Source organism: Phallusia mammillata, chromosome 7 (genome assembly GCF_965637545.1).
Source record: "Phallusia mammillata chromosome 7, kaPhaMamm4.hap1.1, whole genome shotgun sequence".
Lineage (NCBI taxonomy): Eukaryota > Metazoa > Chordata > Ascidiacea > Phlebobranchia > Ascidiidae > Phallusia > Phallusia mammillata.
The window spans coordinates 21,512,847-21,534,745 of record NC_137258.1 but is presented as its reverse complement, the minus strand read 5'-3'; the positions used below and the strand labels follow the sequence as shown (position 1 = coordinate 21,534,745).

The following is a 21,899-nucleotide window of genomic DNA, read 5'->3' as shown; positions in this document are numbered from 1 at the left end:
CATTGTAAAAAGATTGAACCAAATGTCCCGAATTGGTCGTTTAAAGTAATATTTTAAAGTATTCTTTATTGCAGTATTATACTTCACCTGCCGGTATTCCAGCGCCCTCTCTTACGTAAACGCCTCCTAGGGGACACTTGCTCTAACTTTTTGAACCACTGGTTTAAGACTCTTAACGTACGCACAGTGTTTGTTTAAAGCAGTTTGTCCAGGGTTGAAAACGGACCTGAAACTAGAGCCCAAACCCGAATCGTTTTTGGGAAGCCCGTTTAAGCCCGACAGTTTGATTGGCAGGCATCCACTTCTAAAATTGCCAAACAAAAGTCGCACTTTATTTAATCAATCGTTGGCGACACCAAACGACAACCTGTGTTTCAACTTCCAATAAACAAAACCATATATCTCTTCCAATAAACAAAACCATATTTTAAGCGTTTTTGTTCTCCTTTTAGGTGTTTCTATTGGTCTGAAACTGTCACTCAACATTATATAGCAAGAAAAACACGCCCCTGACGGTCACTGCAACAAAACTTATTGTCAGGATTACGTTCAAATACAAATGTTTTGACGTCAAGTGGTGTACCTCGCCACTAGCATCCGGTTTTGTGTGAGAACTACACACAACAATTGTATGAGTTCGGACATAATTTGACTTTGACGAATCGTAAACGCTTTGTGCGTCCACAAATCCACAAAAATATTTGTAATTTAGCACCTTAACTTAATCCCCAAATTGTTTGGATAAAATACAAAATTATTTTGTTGGCAATAGTAATGACTTAAAGGTAAATACAGCTAGGATACCTTGTTGGATTTTAAAAGAGTGTTTTGAAAAAAATGTTAAGAGTTACTGGCCTCTGTTCACAGAAGGGGGCATAGTTTTACGCACCTTGTTGTAATTTAGTTAATCAAACCGAAAACCAATGCACCTTACTACACTGAATGTGAGGAGGGCTTCTCAAATATTTCACCCAAATAAGACAAGTAGATCACCTAAAATGTAAACGTAACTAATTGTAAACATTAACATGTGTATGTGCAACAATGGTAACCAATTTCAAGAACATTTAAATGTTTTACCTTGGTATTTTTAGATTTTGGAGAACGAATTGTGGAAATGATAGTTAAAAATATGAAAAGACAAGTTAGGATGCACCAAAGTTTATGTAAAACACAAACAAGTAGTTTAATCCATTGTCACGCGATAGAGCCTCATGGACGCCATTTTGTGTCCAAATTATTGCAGCAGATATAGGGAAAAACACATAAATTGTCTGATTGTTACAAACTGGTGCGCTTTAACGCAAGCCAAATCGAATAAAACTTTTGGGTTTTAACATTTGAGCGTAATAATGCACGCTGAATAAGCGGCTACATATACATGTTTAAAACAAATCTAGGAATTGAAATAAAATCGTACCATCATTTATCGAAAAAAAACACATTACTTTGTTTTCAAACATTTTACAGTGAAGAGTCATTTTAACAAACTATAAAGGGGATGTTTTTCTCCGTGCAAAACAAAGCCCAAATGTGGCATATTACTATTTACAAGACCCGTGTGTCTTTGCGGAATGCGCGCGCTACGTTGATACGTAATACGCGTTTCAGGCCCGAAGCAACAGAGCGGGCAGAGCACGAGAGGCAGCAGCTGTGGAGGAGGTTGAAAATAGGGCCGGAAAGCGCACGGCAGCGGACGATTGTTTCGAAGCACTGCTATTTCCGCTCCTGTTAGTCACCGCACCTACATCGATGTGTTCTGTTAACAACGCAAGCAGGTGTATTGTTTCGCGCACCTACAATATGTGATATGTAACAACGATATGGGATTGGAAATTGGACAGGTTTTTTTTGCACCATGAATCTGTTTTGACAATAGAAACATTTTTTTCAGTTTAAACAAAATGTAGAACACTAAAAATGAAAGACTAAATTCAGGAAGGAAAGGCCAAGGCTGTATGTGATTGCGGTAGTGTTTGCCGTTAAGGTTAAAAAACATGTTTTTGTTTTGCAAGAACAGGTAAACATCTTAATAAAGGCAAGGGTAGTTCATGCATCTAAAACATTTTGTAGAAATGAAGTATTTAAACAAGAAAAAACTGACATAGCCGTTTAAATAGACAACACCTTTAGTTAACAAATCTCTTTTTTTAATTAGGCAACAGTTTTTTAGTATTAATATAGAATAGAAAAACCCTTTTTCATTTAGGACCGTAAGGTTTGGTATTAAAGATAGACATATTTTCTTTAACTTTTTTTTAATTCGTAACAATAATGACAAAACTGACTTTCTGTTGGATGAAAATACATTATCTTTGGTAAATAAAGACAATTTTGCAAATTATTGAGTTAAAAAAGGAAGGCTACAATCTGTTTCAAAGCCGAATGTGATTTTAAAAACTTCTTTTTGGTGCAAGATAGTTCATAAGTTTGTCATCTTTGATTAAAGGTCTGAATTGCAAATGTTTTAGTTTACTTTTGGCTGCAGTAACCACCGAAGCTACAGGGAAATTTAAACCATACTCTTTTCTGAGAAATCGCAGATACTTTACATATAGGCTAGATCAGAAGAGCTATAGGTTTCGTTTGTTGTTGGTTTTTAAGTGTTAGAGTTTGTACTTTAGTGGGTTAAATCAAAGCTTGGCACCAGCGGTCATGGGTGGGCCAAACAACTTCAGAAGGACTCTGCTACTTTTGGCATTCGTCGCTCAGACTTATCTCGGTAAGTTGATATGTCGTACACGACAGACTGGTAACGTTGTAGGCCTATTGTGACACCTAGCGTCGAAATAAACAACTAGGCTAGTATTTTTGTTCGGCTACCGCTATTTGAGCTGCATGAATTAAGAACTGTGTTGCAATGAAGCATTATAAACGTCCCAAGTTTCATAAAAATCTTTTGGCGTTATTTTTGTGTTTGGACAATGTACTTAAACTTTCGAATAGACGTTAAATGCATACAAAAGTTAAATTTCCAAAGTAGATTAGAATATTTTTTCATGTTCTAACTTTTTTTAAAAAATTGACAGTCGACTTTATTTCATGTTAAGTTGCTTTGAACCATTTTCGTCTGACTGAAAAACGCCTTTACTTCCTCAAAAAAATGAACATTTTTTGGGGCAAAAAATAAACTAACATTGCGATGTATTTTAAACTACAATATCTTAACTGTTACTTCACCTTTTCGACTTTTTCCGAATTCCGTAAGTTCCATAGCACTTAATGTGTATCATATCTTTATCAGTAACATCTCGAAAAATGTTTTTTAGTAAACGGACAAAGTGGCGACTCTTGTGACCACGATATATACTTTCTAATTGATGCTAGTACAGCGATTGAACCCAGCGACTGCATATCGCCTCCATTCATCGAAAAAACCTGGACAAATTGGCAGGTGATGACTTTTTTTTCGACTATAGTGCTATTTTTCTTTGCCGATTCGTAGTAAGTAAAATTTTGGTGTGATTTTTTTTTATCGAAAGTGTTACATTCAGCATAACGTGTGATATTATAGTGTAAAACAGTTCTGGCTATTCGTTTTTGCGACTTAAAACACAAGGAAAAGAGCTAGTGTTTTTATGACAGTTTTAAAAACAATGCCGTTTTGATATAAGGCACAAAAAGCATTGTCACGTATTAGTGACGTCATAGTTACAAAAATATTTTCAAATTTCGTGACGTCACAACCAGAAAAAGTAGTTAGGACTAAGATAAATAGCTCGGATCAGTCCTGAAGCGTCGATGCAGAACAGCGATCACCGCACACCCATGTGGAAATCATAGTACGCCAGGCTTATTGAAGGTGTTATACCGACGTTTACGTAATAGCTGATCCCAGCTATTCATCTGTGTCTCAACTGATTAGGCGATTTTCTACTACGAAGCTAAGATGTGCAGCATACAAGGCAGGCGACGGTGCTTGTGATTCGACTTTCGGTGGGCTCTCCACTGAGCCTGTGTAGCTCAGTTGGTAGAGCGTGAACCTTGGAAAGATTTCTATCGTGGGTTCGAATCCCACCGCAGGCAAGATTTTTCTAGCCTACGCCTTGCCATGTGTGGGAATGCTTGGTGACCGGCTATGCGGTATAACGTCTTCAATAAGCCTGGCGTACTATGATAACCAGACAAGTAGCGACATTAGCCGACGGCTAAAATCTCCAAGATAAACAAACTAACTGCTGTTGTTTTATTGCTTGCAGGCGTGGAGACAACAAGTCGTAGATGTCTTAAAGTTTTTTGAGCAATTGGAAATGGATGACAACATCAACATCGGTGTGCAGTTGTACAGTGGATCAAGTTTGCCAGTAACCTTTGGACAGTAAGATTCCACCATTCATTGGCATACAATCGGGCTAGCTTGTTACTGCTAGTTATCCTGTAAACTTTGCTTAATCCGGGTCCATTTAGACCACAAAAAAATTTCCGGATTTGGTGAAGATTCAGATAAACTGATGTCGATTAATTAAAGCCTTACCACATTTACGAATCATTTGTACCTTTTCTTCCGAATTAGGCGAAGATCCGGATAATCGAATTCGATTTAACCGAGGGTTTACAGCAGGGGTGGGCAACCTATGGCCCGCGAGCAACTTTTGAGCGGCCCGCGACTCGTATTTTATTTTGATCGGGCGGACGGAATGTATGTGTTAAAGCCCATTTTTATATCAAGGGGTTGTTACATTAAACGTTAATAGTTATTAGTTTATTACTAAGAATAGCCATTGTTACGTACAAAGACAAAATCTTTGTGTGTTTGACTTTGCCTAGCACTGCTATGTTAATGCATGATCATGGTTGCGGCCCGCCGCCGCAATATATCGCTACTTTTGGCCCGCGCATGCAAAAAAGGTTGCCCACCTATGGTTTACACCAGTGGTTCTCAAACTGTGCGTCGCGACGCCCTGATGCGTCGTTTTAATTTTCCAAGGGCGTCGCAGAATATTTCCGTTTCGTGGCTGAACTCAGTTTATCTCATAAAAATGAGGTTTCAGTGCGGTTGACGCATATCTACGTCCAAATACTTTTTGCGTAGAGTGCGGATTGACGTTTTACCTCAAATGTTTTTGATCAAAAGTCCGCACGTGATTGCCGGGTGCACTAAAAGTGTTGAGTGCAGTTTTATAACTTTGTCGAAAAACAGTTAGGCTAAAATTGTTCTCTAAGTGCTGTTTAAGAGATTTAAAATAACTGTTATTAATAAGTTTCCCCATTACCTTCTATTTGCTGGTGCGTCGCAAGTCCAGAAAACTTTTCCAGATGCGACGCAACCAAAAAAGTTTGAGAACCACTGGTTTACACTTACAGTGTTTAACGTCAGCAAAGTTTGTTGCTGCGTTGTAGGGTGCAGAGTACAAGAAAAAAAAACAGATTTTTGTTTAAACATTAACGTCTTAACGCAGCTACACGATTGCTCCCAATTTTACCGCTGCGATAGCGTCTATATCATCGCTCGCGGAACCACTATGCAATGGGAGGAATTCATTCGTTCCAATCCTGGCTCACGCAATCGACTCTAACTATCAGTTCGACAACTGGGTGTACAGAGGGCCAACCATGCTTCGCCCTAGGGAGACCACCACCAGAACAGGTGAGCCCTGATTGGTCAGTAAAGTCACGTGATGCACATAAGTGATTTTCAAATGTGGGCCGCGAAATATCAGTTTCTGCACAGTTACACTCTCATCAAGTGTGCATGACGACGATAGAACCTCATTTTTGATGCAATTATTGACCAAAAACAGTCTTATCTATTACATTTTAGGCTGCAAGTTAATTTTTTGAACAACTGGTTATGCTTTTGGCCAGCAGAATGTGCCGCTAAAAATATTTTTCGAATATATTCTTGTGCCTATATGCTAAGTTTGAGTTTAAAGAGTGACATTTGTAGGAAAAGTACCTCTCAAAAACAGCTCTTGGACATATAAAATTAAAGATTCAATTTTTTTTACCAAAAAACAGTTTTTGTTCCTTGTTAGTTAAAAAGAACTTTAAAACAAAAATGTGGAGTACTTTTTTAGTATTTCACAATACTATTATGTTTTATGTTTACAGCAATTGTTATGTCTATGTCGGCTGGCGATTCATTCAGCGACTCTCTTATCCTACAACGTATGATACCGATACACGAACAAGTGGACAACGAAATTTACATTACCAAGGATAACATAGCCGACTCTTTCAATGACTTGAGAGATCGCCAAGTCAGGTTAAACTAAGATGACAACAGTAGATTACTTGGCTGTTGCCTACGTAGTGTGTCGCTTAAACCAATATGATAATGTAACAATAATCCTGAATACTTTTTTAATCCGCTAAACACTTTTACACTACTTATGTTGAAACAAGATACTTTTCGTAACACTAGCTTTTAAAAGCAGCTAGACAGAGTTGTAAGGCGTACGAGATTAGGCCCGCATCCGAAAATACAAGCCTAAAACCCGACCCAACCCTGTTTTGGGGTAACAATGCTCGAAAAAAAGCCCCTTTTGTCCATAAAGACCGAATTTTGTGGGGTCATAGTTATTAAATTTAAGCCAACAAACTATGATAATTATTATTGCCTACTTAAATGGAGTTTTAAGTAGGCTCAATTCGGCCCTGACTCGATTATTTCTAACCATCAAATAAAAGCAGGCCAGAATATACCTGTTTAATTGAGACTGGCCCTAATCTGACTCTTGCCCGAGTAACAACTCTTGTTGTTATGAAAAAGTTACATAGAGTCCGTTAGTATCTAACAATATTTTGATCACAGACTAGCAGCATGTGGTGACACATCCATGAACTGTTCCAACCTATTTTACATGGATGCATTGAACGACTTTGGTGTCCCTCTCTCATTTCAATCCATTATGAGTTTGATCGAGGACGAATCCTGCTCTATGCGTGAAGTTGAAGGTATGTCCTCACTTTGCGATTTTTGTATAATCGCGTCATTACTCCGTCGAGTTACAAATCAACTCAAGCAACTCGTTTGCCGAGTCGTTTACTAAACGAGTTTGATTTGAATGGACTCCGAGTCGATACGTGTCATTTGGTGAAGGTAACTCGAGTCGAGTAGTTTTGCAGACAATTTAAGTCAAGTCGAGTATCTTGGTAGCGTTTACTCGAGTTAAATTAAGTCGCAGGATAAAAACATGCACTCTTATGAGGGGTAAATTTAGAGTGCATTTGATTTTAAAAACCGATCTTGCTCAAAAACAGCCTCGATCAAATTTAGTTCTATCAAATGTTATCTTAACTCGGTGGTTCTCAACTCGTTTGTGGTCATGGACCACCGGCCCAGTAAAAATAAATTCGTGGACTATTTAATTTTAAAACCAAAAAAAGTACTTATGCGAAACAGCCGTTCTGGCTTGAATCATAATTCTCTAAAACCGATTTTCAAGAAGTGAGATACAATTATTAACAGCTAGGCCTTCAACTTGTAAAATGCTATAAAGACATCTTGTTATCGAAAGCAACTTTTCGTCAAACCAGTTACCTGTCTTATTCTTTTAGTGGACAACTTTAATTCTTCATGTGACCCAAACGGATTTTTGACCTTCATTGTCCCTACTGTTCTGCTTGGTAGTCTTGCGTCCAATGATATGCAGTATCTTGACTCAACCTGTGTGGTTACAAGCACTGTTGGCGGATCCAACACTGAGTTTACTGTGGCACTGGGAAGTTGTGGTGATGTTTCTACGGTAGGTCGAAAAACTGAAAGCTGCAAGAATGTGTTTAAATGTTTTATTTTTATCCTCGGTGGGCGGGCAACGTTCGAACGCGTTGGTAGAGCTATACTAACGTGAGAACGGAAATATCAAAAGTTTGCTGAGTTTCGTGAAGAGGCAATATATTTTAGTTTAAGGAGTTATAAAGTTATATATAAAAGTTTTTAAGTTGGTTACTTTAACTTGTTCCGTTTATTGTGAATTATTATGAATACTTGTGGGCGCTGTAAACAAAATAAAATTGAATTGGTTAAAAATTACTTTTTTATCATAAAACCTCGTCTCAACCCAAATAACCCTAACCGTCAGCATTTTCTTTTAAATATTCGTTAATGCTCTTTGCGCCACCTATCGGCAGATCGCAAACGTTAGTGATTTGAAGGCCACGTTAGTAGCTTTGCTGAATGCATTATGCTCACAACTGAGTCCACCGTCTGGCTGCCTGTTTTAATGCCGTTGAATTCGTTTATCTGGACCAAGGGAATTAGTGACTTTAATTTATGCCTTCTTCTACAGACCGACGGAAGCGGTAACACCGTGATTTTTCAGCAGCTGTCATCTAGGCTTGACGATCCATTGAAACTTAGATTCAACGCTACTTGCAGTTTTCCCACCAGTCACATGGAATCTATTGGTCCCCTCAAACCACAGGGAATTATTGTGCGACAAGACATTGAGAAAATGTCCACCTATCCCTTGTCCCTTGCCCTCTTTACCGATGACACTTTTACCAACCCATTAGCAGGCCCTGCAACGGTAAATTAAATGAAAATCTATGCGAGGTTTATTTTACGAAACTGGTAGTTTGCTTAGCAAGTATCTACTTGTAATTCTTAGACGTACATAAAATTAAATTAAAAATTGCGTTTAAAGCGGGTTTAACCAAGTTGCTTCACTCAAAAGTTACAAAGGTAATATTTTATTATTACTGAATACCTGAATTATTATTTGCTGAATACTCAATTGGTTGGCGCCCCTGCTACTAAGCTGACATGTGCAGCATACAAGGCAGGCAACGGTGCTTGTGATTCGACTTTCGGCGGATTCTCCACTGAGCCTGTGTAGCTCAGTTGGTAGAGAGCGAGTCCCGGAAAGACTCCATTCGTGGGTTCGAATCCCACCGCAGGCTAGATTTTTCTAGTACATACGCCTTGCCATATGTGGGAACACTACATACGGATCTGTTCATAAGTTTAATTATGAAAAAACAGCCCCATCAATAGACGTAAACAGCGACATGCTTTATTGTTCAAAGGTTTCTTAAAATACTCATACCACCATCAGTGATATGAAGGGCCAACAATAACCTCCTGGGGCCGTTATATTCATCATTAAACTTATCATTCATATAAATCCAACTCACATATCCATAGATCATTGTTGTCGGATGTGAAGTCTACATTGAAGGTTACAGCACTCTTCCGACCGGTTTAAACATGGTGCTGGTGTCCCTGGTTGCTACTTCTTCCTCTGACCCCAACGGCTCTCCGAGCTACACCCTTGTACAAGACAACTGCCCTATAGATGACACCTTTATGTTTTTGCCCAGTCCAAGCGACAGCGTGGTTCGTTCCAAGTTTAAAATGTTCGAGTTTGCCTCGGAGGTTCCCAAACAAGTAAGTTGGTTGTTGAAGTACAGCAAAGTTGTAAACTGGCCTAAAATTGAAGCCCGAACCCGGCCCGAACTCCAATCGTTTTTAAGAAGCCCGTTTAGACCCGAACCCGAATCGTTTTTGAGAAGCCTGTTTAGGCCCGAAGGTTTGATTGACAAGCCTATACATTGAAGCCCCAGGAAAGACCAAAACAACAAACAATAGACAATTGGCCATTAACAAGGCGTTTTAGTTCTTTTTGATATTAAGTCAGGTCCAGCAACCGGCTACTTCGCTAGATAAATTTATTTTACAAATACTGACACAGAGTGTAAAGTTGGGGCCCGAATCGGGTTCATTTTTTTCGAAGAAACCTTAAACCCGAACCCGGCCTGAGAAGCCCGGATCGACTTACAACTCTAAAGTACAGTGATTCCTATTCAGACTAATTGCATGCAGTTTCAAATTTTATGTTTATTTGCATAGGGATTGTTAATCCGACAAAATTGTTAGAAAAATCGGCTTAATCGCATAAAAATGGTTCGTGTTGGGTTTATCAAAGGGTCAAGCAAAATTTTCTTTTAACAAGTTTGTTCAAATAAATCGCTTAATGTATAAAAATGAAATTTTTAGACTTACCAATCGGTCAACGAAAATTTTCTTCCAAGAAAAAAATTGTTATAAAATCCGCAAAGTCGCATTTTCTTCCCAGGGGAAAGTTTTTAAAACATAAAAACTCACATAAAAATGGCGTCTATGGGCTTATCAATACATCAGCCAAAAGTTTATTCCAACATCGCGAAATTTAAACTGATACTTACTGTTTTTTTACCCCTAGAACGAGAACAAGCTGCCAATATTTCTCCACGCTACCTTCCTGGTTTGTATGGATTCCGACAACAGCGCAACTTGCACTCAAGGTTGCGTGAAACGCCGTCGCAGAGACTCATCAGCTGAATATGACCTTGGTTCTATTACCAAGACTATTGGACCTTTCTTCGGTTGGTAATGCGTAATCGTCGAAAAGAGTATAGGCCTATTTCCCTTTCAATGCATCAATATGCTAAATAGTACCTTAGTTGCGCAGAAAGGACGGTTTAATATTGTGTTTATATATCCTGACAACTTTCCTTTTTTATTGACGTACAACAAACGCCGTCAAGGACCCCAAACGCTCTAAACACTTGCCTCTTTTTTCCTGTTTTAATTCACAATTCCATATGACATCTATGTTGTGCTTCAAGGTCATGGCTTTTTTTCCTAAATATTTTCAATCTTTGGGGCGCATTTAACGACCAAGCCGAAAAATGCGTTCAAACCACGTGACTTTACATTTGCGCAGTCGACAGCAAGCGTGACGTAACTGATGATGACGACATGATACCTGACGATGACGTCATCGATTATGCAGAGTTCGACGATCAGCCAAGAAGAAGAATCGAGTTGGTGATTCCACAAACGAGCACCAGTTACTCTGTCATCGGACACACCGTGTTCTTGTAAGTGATATGTTATTGTGCTGTACTGAATTTTAGGCCTACAGGAACTTTTACGTGCGCTGTATAGGTCCGCAGTGATTTTTGGTGTTTTGATAAGGGTACATTTCCTGGCGTGCTGCAGGCAAGACTTATGCTATTGCGCTTAAATAAAATAACACATTAAACTTTGGCCCAGGGAGTCATTTTTAGTGGATTACACATTTTGATCCTTATCCACACTTAATATGACTGCTAGAATATATGGTAAATATCAAGTCGAAATTTGGCAAAATACATCCTATTTTTTTCACTAACACTTCTTAACCTAGGTTTTATTGGTTATCTTAGTCCGATAAAGCTGTAGGTATTTGAGATTCGACCAAAACTAGATAAATTATAAATACTTAAATCATTTGATTGAAATTTTTGCGGTGCAGCCAATCTACAATGAAGCGCAATTCGTAAAGGTTGACATTTGACAAAATTAACATTAGTTGTATTATATTCTGGCAGTGTGGTAGCGGTTATGGCTGTGGTGTTCTTCGTTCGTCAGTTCATACAAAGACCAGCAACAACCAATGTGTTTTCCAGCCCAGGTGTGGTTCCGTACCACCACTGTGCCAAAACACAAATCGACTATCCACGTAAGTGTAAAACATAACGATATGCAAAAATTTTTTTCTTTCTACCACGATTTGAAAGACTTGTATTTAGGTAACAATTTTCAATTAAAATAGTGTTACATATTGCCATTGACACCGTTTTTGTTTTTTCTGAACTTTTGTGTACACGAGGCAAGTTTTGGGGTTCATTTAGGAACCACTTGCACTGTTGTGGCACATATGGGGTTTTGCAATTGTAAAGCGGTTTTAACCCACCCCATTTTGCATTTCTATCAACTTTTTGTTATCGTTACTCCTGAGAACATTCAAATGAATTTCATTTACCGTCTTTAAAAAAACACTGAAGTTACCAGCTATGACGTCACAGAAAGATGACGTCACCAGTTTAAAAATGATAATGTAATTACCGCCCTTAGATATAACAAAACAAAGCATTTGGTAAATAAATACCCATAGGTTACAAACCACTGGTTTCTGATTGAACCTTGATTTGTTTCTGTTTATAAGTTGAGCGCTTTGGAGCACTCGGCCAAGTTATTGTACTTTAAACCTAATCAGCTGTTTTTGACAGATTGTTACGTCAACAACGCTTTGCCCCCACCATGCGACGCGTGTTGCGAAAAGAGTTCGGTTAATGTGGAAGCAGAAACAGATGAAACAACAGAAAATGGACAACCGCCTCAGTATTCCCCATAGATGATACACCACTAATATAATGCCTCATATGACAATACTATATTTTCAATTTCAATTTTTTGACTTAGATAAAAGAATGTGCAATTACTAATTACCAGTAAAATTATTAGGTTTACGATTGAAATGAATTTGTTTGTGTGTTTGCCATTAAGAAATGTTTACTTCCCGAAGTTATTTGTTGCGTTAGTACTGTTAAGAGCGTGCACTTAAACGGAATAAATTGTGTACAGTATATGAGTTACTCTTTCAAAACAATTCAAGAGGCTTTGAATTTTGCTCAAACGAAGTCAGTCCTTCATGTTTATAGAGCTCCTCTGGCAATTGTATTTATATTCCGACGGTTCGACGTCCAATACAGGTCGCCTTCATCAGGGTAAATAACACTGAACGAATAAAAATACAATTGCCAGAAGAGCTATATAAACTTGATATTATGCCTGGCAGCAATAGCTTATATAAATACACTCCTTAAAGAGAATTAATCTCTGATTGTTTAAAATCTAATCCTACACAATATCTTCTAAATGTCGGAAACACAGCGAATGTCAACAAAGAAACAATGCCATGTAGGGAAAACGATTCCCGTTACTTCCAGCTGTCAATCACAAAACATTGACTAGCCTAAACAGCAAGAGACAGATTTTTTTCAGCTGGTTAACCGAATTGCACAACATTATTATAAAGCAATTAATTTTAACGTTCGTTAATATGTTACCAAAATATCTAAAGTTGGTTTTAACTAGTGATGCACCGAACCCGACTAAAAAAGTTCGGGCCGAAACCGAATATTCGGCCATGAGGCCGAATAGTTTCGGCCGAATCAAGCCGAACCTAAAATCTCTGTTTCAATGGATGTTTTCAACTAAACCTCGTGTTGTTGATGCGAGTGAAGTGAATTATGACAAATCAAAATAGCTTTCACAATGCGTGAGCTTTTCTAAACATCAAATATTTTGCAGAGAACGTGGCTCGTATTTTATCGATACAACAAATAGATAATTTATCATGTTTCGTATGGACAAAAGTGAAATTTAAGGCCTTAATTCCATGCAATAAAAAAGTTCGGTTTCGGCCGAATTTTCAAAAAAGTTCGGGCCGAAACCGAAACATTGGAAAACAACGGATTCGGCTGAAATGTTTCGGCCAACCGAAACTTCGGTGCATCACTAGTTTTAACATTATTCTGTCACTTGTTTGAATTTCAAAAATACCTACATTTAGCACAGCATTTTATTCATCTGTACAATAGTTACAATATATGTGACAGTAAATCCCTTTTAGAATTCAAAGATATTAATTCCTGTCTTACATGCTAATTTATGCCAAAAGTTACAAAAATCAAATGCTTAAATGGCTTAAAAACAAGTGTCCACCACACAACTAAAAATAAAGCGTTTCAAAGATCTAAAAATATCTACACTTTTATTTTATACAACGGGCTGTAATATATGACTTAAATCGGCTCATTCTATAAAACGGATAACTAAACAAAAGGAATAAAACATCTACTATAAGATAAATAGATACAACCAGATGCGTTGGGCGATTCCAATGCTAAGCCATCTGAACGCGTTTGAGACGAGTCGTGATTACGTCACAATACTTCCATTGCAGCTGTAGAATCAAGATAAACAATACGGGGATATCCCTGATCAAAAATCAACCAGACAATATTAAACTGTCATCTTAACGTTGTTTCCGTCCGTTTTAGTGTCAATTCGACGGGTATATATAACCTCCATCAACCGAAACCAACCACAAACGTACTACAAACAGCTAAAGTCATGAGCTCCTATACTTCATTACTATCTATTGAGCATAGTTTAGATGCGACTGATTTTAATACATTGGAGGAGCAATTGTCCGATAACGAGACACGTGGACTGTTAGGTTTTGGCGCGCCTTTGGGCAGTGACGTCACAGAAGGGTGTATGACGTCAGGTGAGGTTGAGCCTGTCTGCACTTTGGGACAGAAATTTGTAGAAGAGGTTACAGAGTTACCTCCCCAAACTGACACCGAGGAGATTGAGACTTGCACAAAAAGCTTTCATGAGGTAAAAGCTAGGCCTGTTGTAATGAGTAGGCGTGTTTTTGTCAAAAACCATTAACTTATCCTTCGGTAATTTCAGATGCAGACATTTAAAGCAGTTGGCATTGAATGCCAGTCTCCAATTTCACTTATTGATCAGGATTTAACGGGTCTGCAATGGACAGACGAAGCGGGTAAGCAAATAACACATCATTGCTAAACTATACGTATTTCAATTGTAGTGCTTTATGCAACAAAACCAGTAACTTTTGATCACAACTTTGAAATTTACTAAACATTTTTTCGTAGGTAACTTAGACTGTGAAGATTTTGTGCTGTACCCTGGTGCTCCGGAAGAAGGCCAGTTTTTAAAGTCGATAGCAGAACCGGAATATTTGAGTATTTTACCGCAAGCGCTAAATGGTGACAATGGCAGCCCATATTTCAATGAAAATACTACACAGGTAACCTTTGCACCTAAAGTAGACCGCCACACGACCCAAGACTTTAACTTAACAACCCACCTGATTTTTAAAGCGGCTAAAACGTTAAGTATGACTGTATGCTAAAGGACTAATATCGCAGCAAAGCAACTATAACACAGTAGCCTTTACACGTACAACGAACACATTAATTGCAAACCTTGGGCAATATTCCAGCCATAGAGTACCAGTACAGTTTTTACAATAAAACTGCTGGATGAGCAATACTTGGTCATACATTATGCCTGGCAGCAATAGCCTATTTTCTTAGTTATGGAAGCCTATTTGTTTGGCTTGCCAAATACACCGAGTTCAAAAAAATTGCAACTAAAGCAAAAAAAAATGTTTATACAGCGGCTTGTAGTTCAAACTATTCACATTACACCCCTGGTTCATTGGACAGAAACGTTTGAAACCGAAATGGATGATAGAGGTTGTTTCTAACACTAACATTATTTATGAACAGATGTACAACACCGCTCAAGATAATCAAAATTATCCACGAGAAAACAGAAGAAAATCAACAAGAAAATCGCGCTCATCTAAACGTTTGGCAACAAGAAGAACGTAAGTAGCTAACAATTTTCTAATAAGTTTTTACAATGAAATATAAACTCGAATGAGTGTAACCAAATCCAACTACAAATTAATTAATATAAGTTGCAGTTTTAAACTAGAAGAAATTAAGCCTTAAGCCACAGCCAAAACCGTAACACTCAACACCTAGTAACATTTTTACCAAAAAAAAACTTTGTTATTTTTCTTCTGCAAAATTGTTATTGCTATCACAGGCGGAAAACCCCTCTTAAACTGCCCCATGAACGGCTCACCCAATCGACACCGCATTTCGACGATGAAGTCATGATTAGGGCGACAGCTTGTGACAGGGAAAGAAAAAGAATGATGAGCATTAACAGCGCGTTTGATGAGCTGAGGGAACAAGTGCCCACATTCCCGTATGAAAAGAGACTCTCAAAGGTTTGTTTCAAGCACAAAGATATCATTAAGCCAATCAGACTGTTTTTTAAACAGTATACTGCTTGTGTATGCCACACTAATGTTTAGTTAAACTGTCAAAGAGTCCACCATATAGTAGTAAACGGACCTGAACACGAAATACAAGGCCGAAATCCGGCCCGAACCCGAGCCCTATACATTGAAGCCTCAGGAAAGACCTAGACATGAAACCCAAAAAAGCCCGGCTCGGCTTACAACCTTGGTCCCTCATAATAAAAGACAAACTGAACATTTACTTTTTAGCGCTCCATAACGTTCCCACTTAGTGATTGTTTTAGTGCAAATGTGTCGCCATGATTTCGTTCACCAAGCGAAATAAACTCAACTCAACTCCAAATTAGGGTATCTCAACCCTTTAAACCTAGCATTCACTTTTAGATTCTAAAAATATACCAATTTTCCCCTACAAACTTAAACTGATGGTTTTAAAAACACCTTTATTAGCTTGAATACGTTTTGTTAACTTGAAAAACAGTTACTTGTGGCGTACATTTCAAAGTATGCTTCCTACAGATCGACACACTTCGCTTGGCAATCGCCTATATCGGTTTGCTCAAGGACGTTTTGAGGTCAAACGAGGAGCCTCGAAAATTTGTCAACGATTTTGTAAACGGAAGAAAACAAGCATCTGCAGAATGGGATACGAGTGGTAAGAAAACGCTACCGTTGGTGGGATTTGAACCGCGAACCCATAGTTTGTGATTGTGTGTTAAAAGCGACACCATTTTGAAATATCCGTTTTCTCTAGGATTTTCTTAAAAACTAGGATATAAACGATTTTTTAACATTTTAACAGATTTGACTGCAAGAATGGCATGGCTTAAATGGAAATGAAGGATGTGCAGTATGTTGTTTTTCAATGTTTCGTTTTTCATTTTACTTTATTTCATATGATCACTTGCCAATTTTTTGCACCACAGTTCGCATTCGCATTTCATTGCTATTTATTTAGTTTGTGCACGTTTTTGGCGTTAAGGCAATAAACTAAAACCAAATCACAGTGTGGAATTAAGGCAAATGGTATGTTAGACTATAACAGCTCTTGTAAAAGGTAAAAATTCAATGAACTTTACCAATATTAAATCAGTGCATTACAATGCTAAAATTCTACTTACACCACACAGCGTAAAAAAGAACACCAAACCTTTTTATGATACCATCACCCCACTCCGTCTTTCAGCTACAGAAGCCATTCCGTTATTTTGTGGGCTTCCGTGGGCTTTACCATTTTGTCCAGTGATATCATCTGAGGCATCGGTCTCGTGGCTTTCAATCGGCCGGAAATCAACCCTCGCGTTACCGCCGGCGCTTACCTCTGGACCCGATTTGGCAGGCGACTGTCTAATACCGACAGACGAGGCTCGAGTGAGGGCGAAGGGGTCAAATTGGACAGGAACAGCGCTTCCAGTTTGATGCGGGGCTCGCTGGGAGCTTGATTGCATGATATTTGCCACTTCTCGTTCTGAAACATTGCTTGTGGCAGTTTCCTTCCAGGTTTCAATGTAGTCGTCGAAGTTAAGAGCAGTGGTCCATTGAAGTAGTTCGTCAACCTATGATCAATGGCTAAATTTTAATGAGTTGACAGAATGGACAGAAGATATGCAGCGGTTATGGAATAGTAATATTAGAAAAAAGGGACAGATCAGAATAATTTTGAGTGTCAGTAAAAATGTTTGGATATGTAGGGTTGTTTTTGAACAAATTGTAGGCAAATTAAATCTTTAAAATATTAAGATAATAATCTTAAACACAGCTTATCAAGAGACAAACATTAAGGTTTTAGCAATTCAGTTTACTTAAACTTAAAACTAGAATGAAGTTTTTAATGTACTTCATGTCTATTGAGTTAAGTTCATAAAAAACTTAAACAATAAGTTGCATTTACCCAGATTTGTTTTCCAATCAGATTGTTTTTACAGCTCATATAACAACACCTGTTTCAGAGACTTATCTATTTATTTGCTGCAAATTTGAGTTTTTATGTAACAGGCTTGTGTGCCGACCTCCCAATCCATTACAGCTTCTGATCCCTGCATGTTGACTGTGTTCACCAATCCTCTTGCAGCCTTTTCCACTAGTTCACTTGTTTCTTGGTCAGATTCTTTGGCTTTTAACATACCTTCCCTTTAAAAATGACACAACAGCAATAAAGAGACATAAAAGAAAACAAAAAATAACCGAATAAGTTATAGTTGACTATGTTTTTCACTGAGCAAAAATATTTAATTGAACTTGCAAATTACCAAATTTTTTTTATAAACCTCAGTTGATGTTCACTTAATTTGGACAAAACTTGAGGTACAAATAATTTGTAATGTGGCAACGGTTAAACTAATCGTCATCAGTTAAGCCGGATCTTCTCCTAATTTTGGACATTTTTTTGGTCCAAGCAGTTCAGAATAAACAAAGGTTTACTGCATTTTGTAATTTTAGGCAAAAAAATTGTTTTGATTTGTTTTTGGAACTTAGGAAACCATTCTAAAAGAATTTATGTGCTTACTTGTACATTTTTTTCATCCACTGAATTTTTCTTTGTCTTCTCTTATGTTCCACATCTGCCTTCCTCTGCAGTTTGACGTGATGGAACTCTACAGGTTTATGCGAAGTGTCCCAAGTTACTGGATCCTACAAATCAACAGAACAGTTAAAACGACAACAAGAGGTAATAATTGGCCTATAAATGATTTAATATGAATAAGATACTTGAGATGTCTATTGATTAGATAAAATATACATATCTTTAAAGATGCAGTAAAAGACCACAGACTTATCAAAGTTTATGGTCTGTTATCATATACAACCAGTGCTGGGATTCAAATTTTTTGTCAGCCGGTTCTATCACAAAAGTAACAAAAACATGTGAGCTACTTTGATCTCAAAAATCGGTGTTCAGATAAGATGCAAAAATCCATTAACAATAACCAGTAATGCTAACCGGTTCGCTGATTATATATAATCCTGTGAAACGGTTCTATAGAACCAGTGCCAACTGGCTAAATCCCACCACTGTATACAACTGTTGTCTCAATGACTCATATCTGGTAACTCATTACTATATAATACACTGCACCCAGTTTATAGTACATTTTACCATGGAAGCATAAATAAGTCTGTCCGAAACCAGTCTCCAGCCATTGTTTTCATTTCTTGCATACCAACCTTCCTTCTTAGATTGGTTATTGTTCATGGAAAGATTTCTGCAACAATGCCATAAATTTAGATTTGTTATGGCCAATTAACTGTCACTAATATAATGTTTAAGTATTCAACTGATCACAACATACACTAGAAGTCAAGTATCAGTTACAACAAGTACAAAAAGCGTGCATACACGTGTAGCAGGCTCAACACATGGTTTGGCAACATATTTGGAAGACAACTAGATGAACCCCCTTTGCTGTGTTATCACAAGTAAGCTATAACTTGAAAAGACCTGATCAGGATTCTTACAGGAAAATGCATTTGGTCCGAACACCATGATAAAGGATGCACAAAATGAGACACATACTTGTTGTGTACTTGCTTAGACATCAAGGATTTTGCAGCTGGGGCAGTGTAATCCTTTGGACTATTGGCACACATGTCCACGATTGGACGGTGGGTGTAGATTTTGTAATATATGTTGGGTGGAAATTTCTCCTAAACATATACACAGTCAACTTTACCTCAACAGCTAACAGATATGGTTATGTTTTGTTTCAGCATATAGGTTCTCTAGCCATCTTGCTTTTGATGAAGTTACTGTTTAAGGCAATGTCTCATATTTTTTGGTTGGAATAATGTCATTTTTACTTACGCCAGCCAGGCGGAATCTGACATGGCTTCCTGATGCAGCATCAAGAAGTTTGGCTTCTGTCGGGTTTATGCAGCGTAGCATCAAACTTGGGTCACCCTGGCCTCTGAAGTTAATGAGATCTCGGTAATATCGAAATACTTGCATGTCCTGGAAAGTAGCAATTTGAAAGAATAATTGACAAACAATACTAAGAATGATTAAATCAATTACACAGCCACTTCAGGATTTTTGTGACTAGTCAGATAACTATGCAATTAAATGATAATGCAATTAAGCTGACTAATCTGCACAAGTGAAGACAGAATTTCATTGAAAAACAGAAGTTAGCAAATAACACAAAACAAACCAATAGTGGGCAACAAACCAAAAAACTGCTTTGTTTAAAGAGTACATGAACCATATATGCACAAAAAAAATGAAACAGCAAATTACAATGTGTTTTCTCCATGCTCTTTGAATTATGGTGGCAGCTTCAAACTTTGACGAAATTGGCCTAATTTGTTTGGGTTGAGGAGGAGGTGGTGGGGATGGTCTACGCACACTGTGTTTTACAGCAACCTCTGAAAAAGTATTGGTAAAAGTGTCATTGTCAGTTCTACATTGCAATCAACTCAGAATAAACATATACCTGGCACAACAGAGCGTTCTGAAGTTTCTTGGACAATTTCAATTTCCTTTAAAAGGTAAGCAAACATAATCACACAATATAGCTCACAAATTTTGTATTAAAGAGTGCTAATATATTTATAAACAGTATACTTGTATGTCTTGCGAGCAAAAGTGCTATTATTTATCATAAAAACAATTTGGCAAAAACTGTCTTAGTGTAGCAAAGTTGTAGTAAAATTTCATAGCTCCTGCACTACTGGTAATAATGATAAGTTGTTTTGAGTTTTTGTCACTTAAAATCAGATTGTTTTCCTACTTGGACAGATGGCTGCAAACTATGTTCAGATACTTCATGGTATTCATACACAGTGGATGGAACTGGGGGCAAATCTTCTACTTTGTCAGGGGACAATTCATGTTCTGATAGTTTTTCTTGAATGTGTTTGTCTTGGATGAAAGCCTTTCGAATAGTTTTTCTGCAAAGAAATGACAACAATAATGTTTCTGTTTTAAAAATATCTTGAGCAGGGGCGGGCAACATACGGCTCGCAGGCCGGATCCGGCCCGCGACGGGAATTTGAGCGGCCCGCAGACAGTTTCTGGTCTTACATCATAATGTGGCCCGCGGCCACAGTCTGCCGCAATCCCCCACTACTTGCTTACTACATCAAATTATAGTTGTGACGGACAGTAACGCTCCCCAATAGCAAAGAACTTTCCCGCCTTTGTTACCGTTGCACCATACATCCATTGTTACGACATAACTGCCAACCTAGTGTGTGGCCTGCTTTCACGGTTTCCTTTGTTTCCACATGTGTAGCCTAGTTAGTGTTTCAGCAGTAGCTGTAGTAAGTCTGTGGTGTATGCATTAAATTTGCTGTGGTGAATAATTTTATGTTATAGTTAGATTGTTTGGACTGTATTGTAATTGCGACGTTCTTGATTGTATTTGGTTTAGGTGGTCAAAAATCCGTTTTAAATCACTGGATAAATATGTGATTAATGTATAGCCTATCGATTCAGGAATCCGGCCCGCCCAGTACTTCATTTTCCCATATCAGGCCGGCCGACTGGAGAAGTTGCCCGTCCCTGATCTTGAGGATACTGTATACTTTTTGGGCAATGGTGTAAAGTAAGAGTACTGCACTGTTAACAAATGGTTAAAAACCGTAGTCTATAACAAAATGGCATAGAAATGTCCAGAAAAATACAATTTGTTGACAGATTGTCCACAGTCAAAACAAATAGTCTCTACATCCGATTGGAGACTCATAAAAAGTGATTTAAAGCTATGATATAAGAGTTAAGACTATAATAATGTGTAGCATATCAATTCTGTTACAACTTTTGTCTCTGGAAAAAAAAAACTTTGAGTTTCACATATGTTGTCCAAAAATAAAAATAAATCTAAAATATTATTTGGATCGCTGGGGGCATCATTAGTTCATTACCATGTAGTTGGTGCTTATTAACATCGCTTGTTACACATTAACAAAATAAAAATCAAGACATACCTGAAACAAAATCCTCTCCAACGTCGGGATATTTCAATGGCAGCACATGTGGATTTTTCAAGTGAATCTCCTTTACTTGCAATAACTTGTAGACGTTCTGATTTGCTTGCCCTTGCCCACTTTAGGCTCATAGAAGCAGCACCGTCATCACCGTCGCTTGATGCATAACCGGCTTTAGACAAAATAGACACAGCCTCTTTCTTTTCCAACATTTTGGTTGGTGTTTTTCAGTTTTGATAGTCTTTTACATTTTATTTAAGTTTTTAGTAAAGTGTTTAGTTGTTGTTCGCCTAAAACTGATATAATTATATTTGTGTAATGTAAGAAAAGCTGCTTATTGTTGTACAC

The 21,899-nt window shown here is 37.8% G+C and overlaps 3 protein-coding genes and 1 non-coding gene across 5 annotated transcripts; 3 read left to right on the top strand and 1 right to left on the bottom strand.

Moving 5' to 3' along the window:
• Positions 1–2,503: 2,503 nt before the first annotated feature.
• On the top strand, positions 2,504–12,338 carry LOC145238122 (uncharacterized). Its single transcript, XM_080101192.1, has 13 exons — positions 2,504–2,722; positions 3,270–3,394; positions 4,200–4,318; positions 5,400–5,587; positions 6,052–6,205; positions 6,755–6,897; positions 7,501–7,688; positions 8,232–8,471; positions 9,089–9,331; positions 10,146–10,308; positions 10,650–10,806; positions 11,299–11,429; positions 11,980–12,338. The coding sequence occupies exons 1-13, from the start codon at positions 2,656–2,658 to the stop codon at positions 12,102–12,104; spliced, it is 2,043 nt and encodes a 680-aa protein (XP_079957318.1). The 5' UTR covers positions 2,504–2,655; the 3' UTR covers positions 12,105–12,338.
• Positions 3,953–4,026, top strand: Trnas-gga (transfer RNA serine (anticodon GGA)). The gene has a single exon. It is a non-coding gene; the product is annotated as a tRNA-Ser (tRNA).
• A 1,535-nt stretch (positions 12,339–13,873) lies between the features above and the next one.
• LOC145239476 (uncharacterized) lies at positions 13,874–16,632 on the top strand. 2 transcript variants are annotated; one of them, XM_080102803.1, is made up of 7 exons: positions 13,874–14,158; positions 14,234–14,327; positions 14,443–14,597; positions 15,082–15,182; positions 15,407–15,593; positions 16,146–16,281; positions 16,429–16,632. In XM_080102803.1, the coding sequence occupies exons 1-7, from the start codon at positions 13,889–13,891 to the stop codon at positions 16,464–16,466; spliced, it is 981 nt and encodes a 326-aa protein (XP_079958929.1). In that variant the 5' UTR covers positions 13,874–13,888; the 3' UTR covers positions 16,467–16,632. The 2 variants fall into 2 exon arrangements, with proteins under 2 accessions (XP_079958929.1, XP_079958928.1); XM_080102802.1 differs by lacking the exon at positions 16,429–16,632 and having other exon boundaries at positions 16,146–16,390.
• On the bottom strand, positions 16,559–21,855 carry LOC145239475 (uncharacterized). Its single transcript, XM_080102801.1, has 10 exons — positions 21,552–21,855; positions 20,354–20,513; positions 20,057–20,102; positions 19,861–19,988; positions 19,429–19,575; positions 19,141–19,271; positions 18,724–18,829; positions 18,133–18,257; positions 17,636–17,756; positions 16,559–17,182 (listed from the first exon to the last, which is right to left on the bottom strand). Exons 1-10 carry the CDS (start codon positions 21,761–21,763, stop codon positions 16,781–16,783), a joined length of 1,578 nt encoding a protein of 525 aa, XP_079958927.1. The 5' UTR covers positions 21,764–21,855; the 3' UTR covers positions 16,559–16,780.
• Positions 21,856–21,899: the final 44 nt, after the last annotated feature.

Excerpts from the sequence above, each read along its gene's own strand:
- LOC145238122 (XM_080101192.1), top strand. The coding sequence starts at position 2,656 with ATGGGTGGGCCAAACAACTTCAGAAGGACTCTGCTACTTTTGGCATTC. Across the intron at positions 3,395-4,199 it reads AAACCTGGACAAATTGGCAG|GCGTGGAGACAACAAGTCGT; the intron begins GTGATGACTTTT and ends TATTGCTTGCAG. Across the intron at positions 10,309-10,649 it reads GACTATTGGACCTTTCTTCG|TCGACAGCAAGCGTGACGTA; the intron begins GTTGGTAATGCG and ends ACATTTGCGCAG.
- LOC145239475 (XM_080102801.1), bottom strand. The coding sequence starts at position 21,763 with ATGTTGGAAAAGAAAGAGGCTGTGTCTATTTTGTCTAAAGCCGGTTAT. Across the intron at positions 19,576-19,860 it reads GAGCATGGAGAAAACACATT|GACATGCAAGTATTTCGATA; the intron begins GTAATTTGCTGT and ends GCTACTTTCCAG. Across the intron at positions 18,258-18,723 it reads GACTTATTTATGCTTCCATG|GATCCAGTAACTTGGGACAC; the intron begins GTAAAATGTACT and ends GTTGATTTGTAG.
- LOC145239476 (XM_080102802.1), top strand. The coding sequence starts at position 13,889 with ATGAGCTCCTATACTTCATTACTATCTATTGAGCATAGTTTAGATGCG. Across the intron at positions 14,159-14,233 it reads GCACAAAAAGCTTTCATGAG|ATGCAGACATTTAAAGCAGT; the intron begins GTAAAAGCTAGG and ends CGGTAATTTCAG. Across the intron at positions 14,598-15,081 it reads TCAATGAAAATACTACACAG|ATGTACAACACCGCTCAAGA; the intron begins GTAACCTTTGCA and ends ATTTATGAACAG.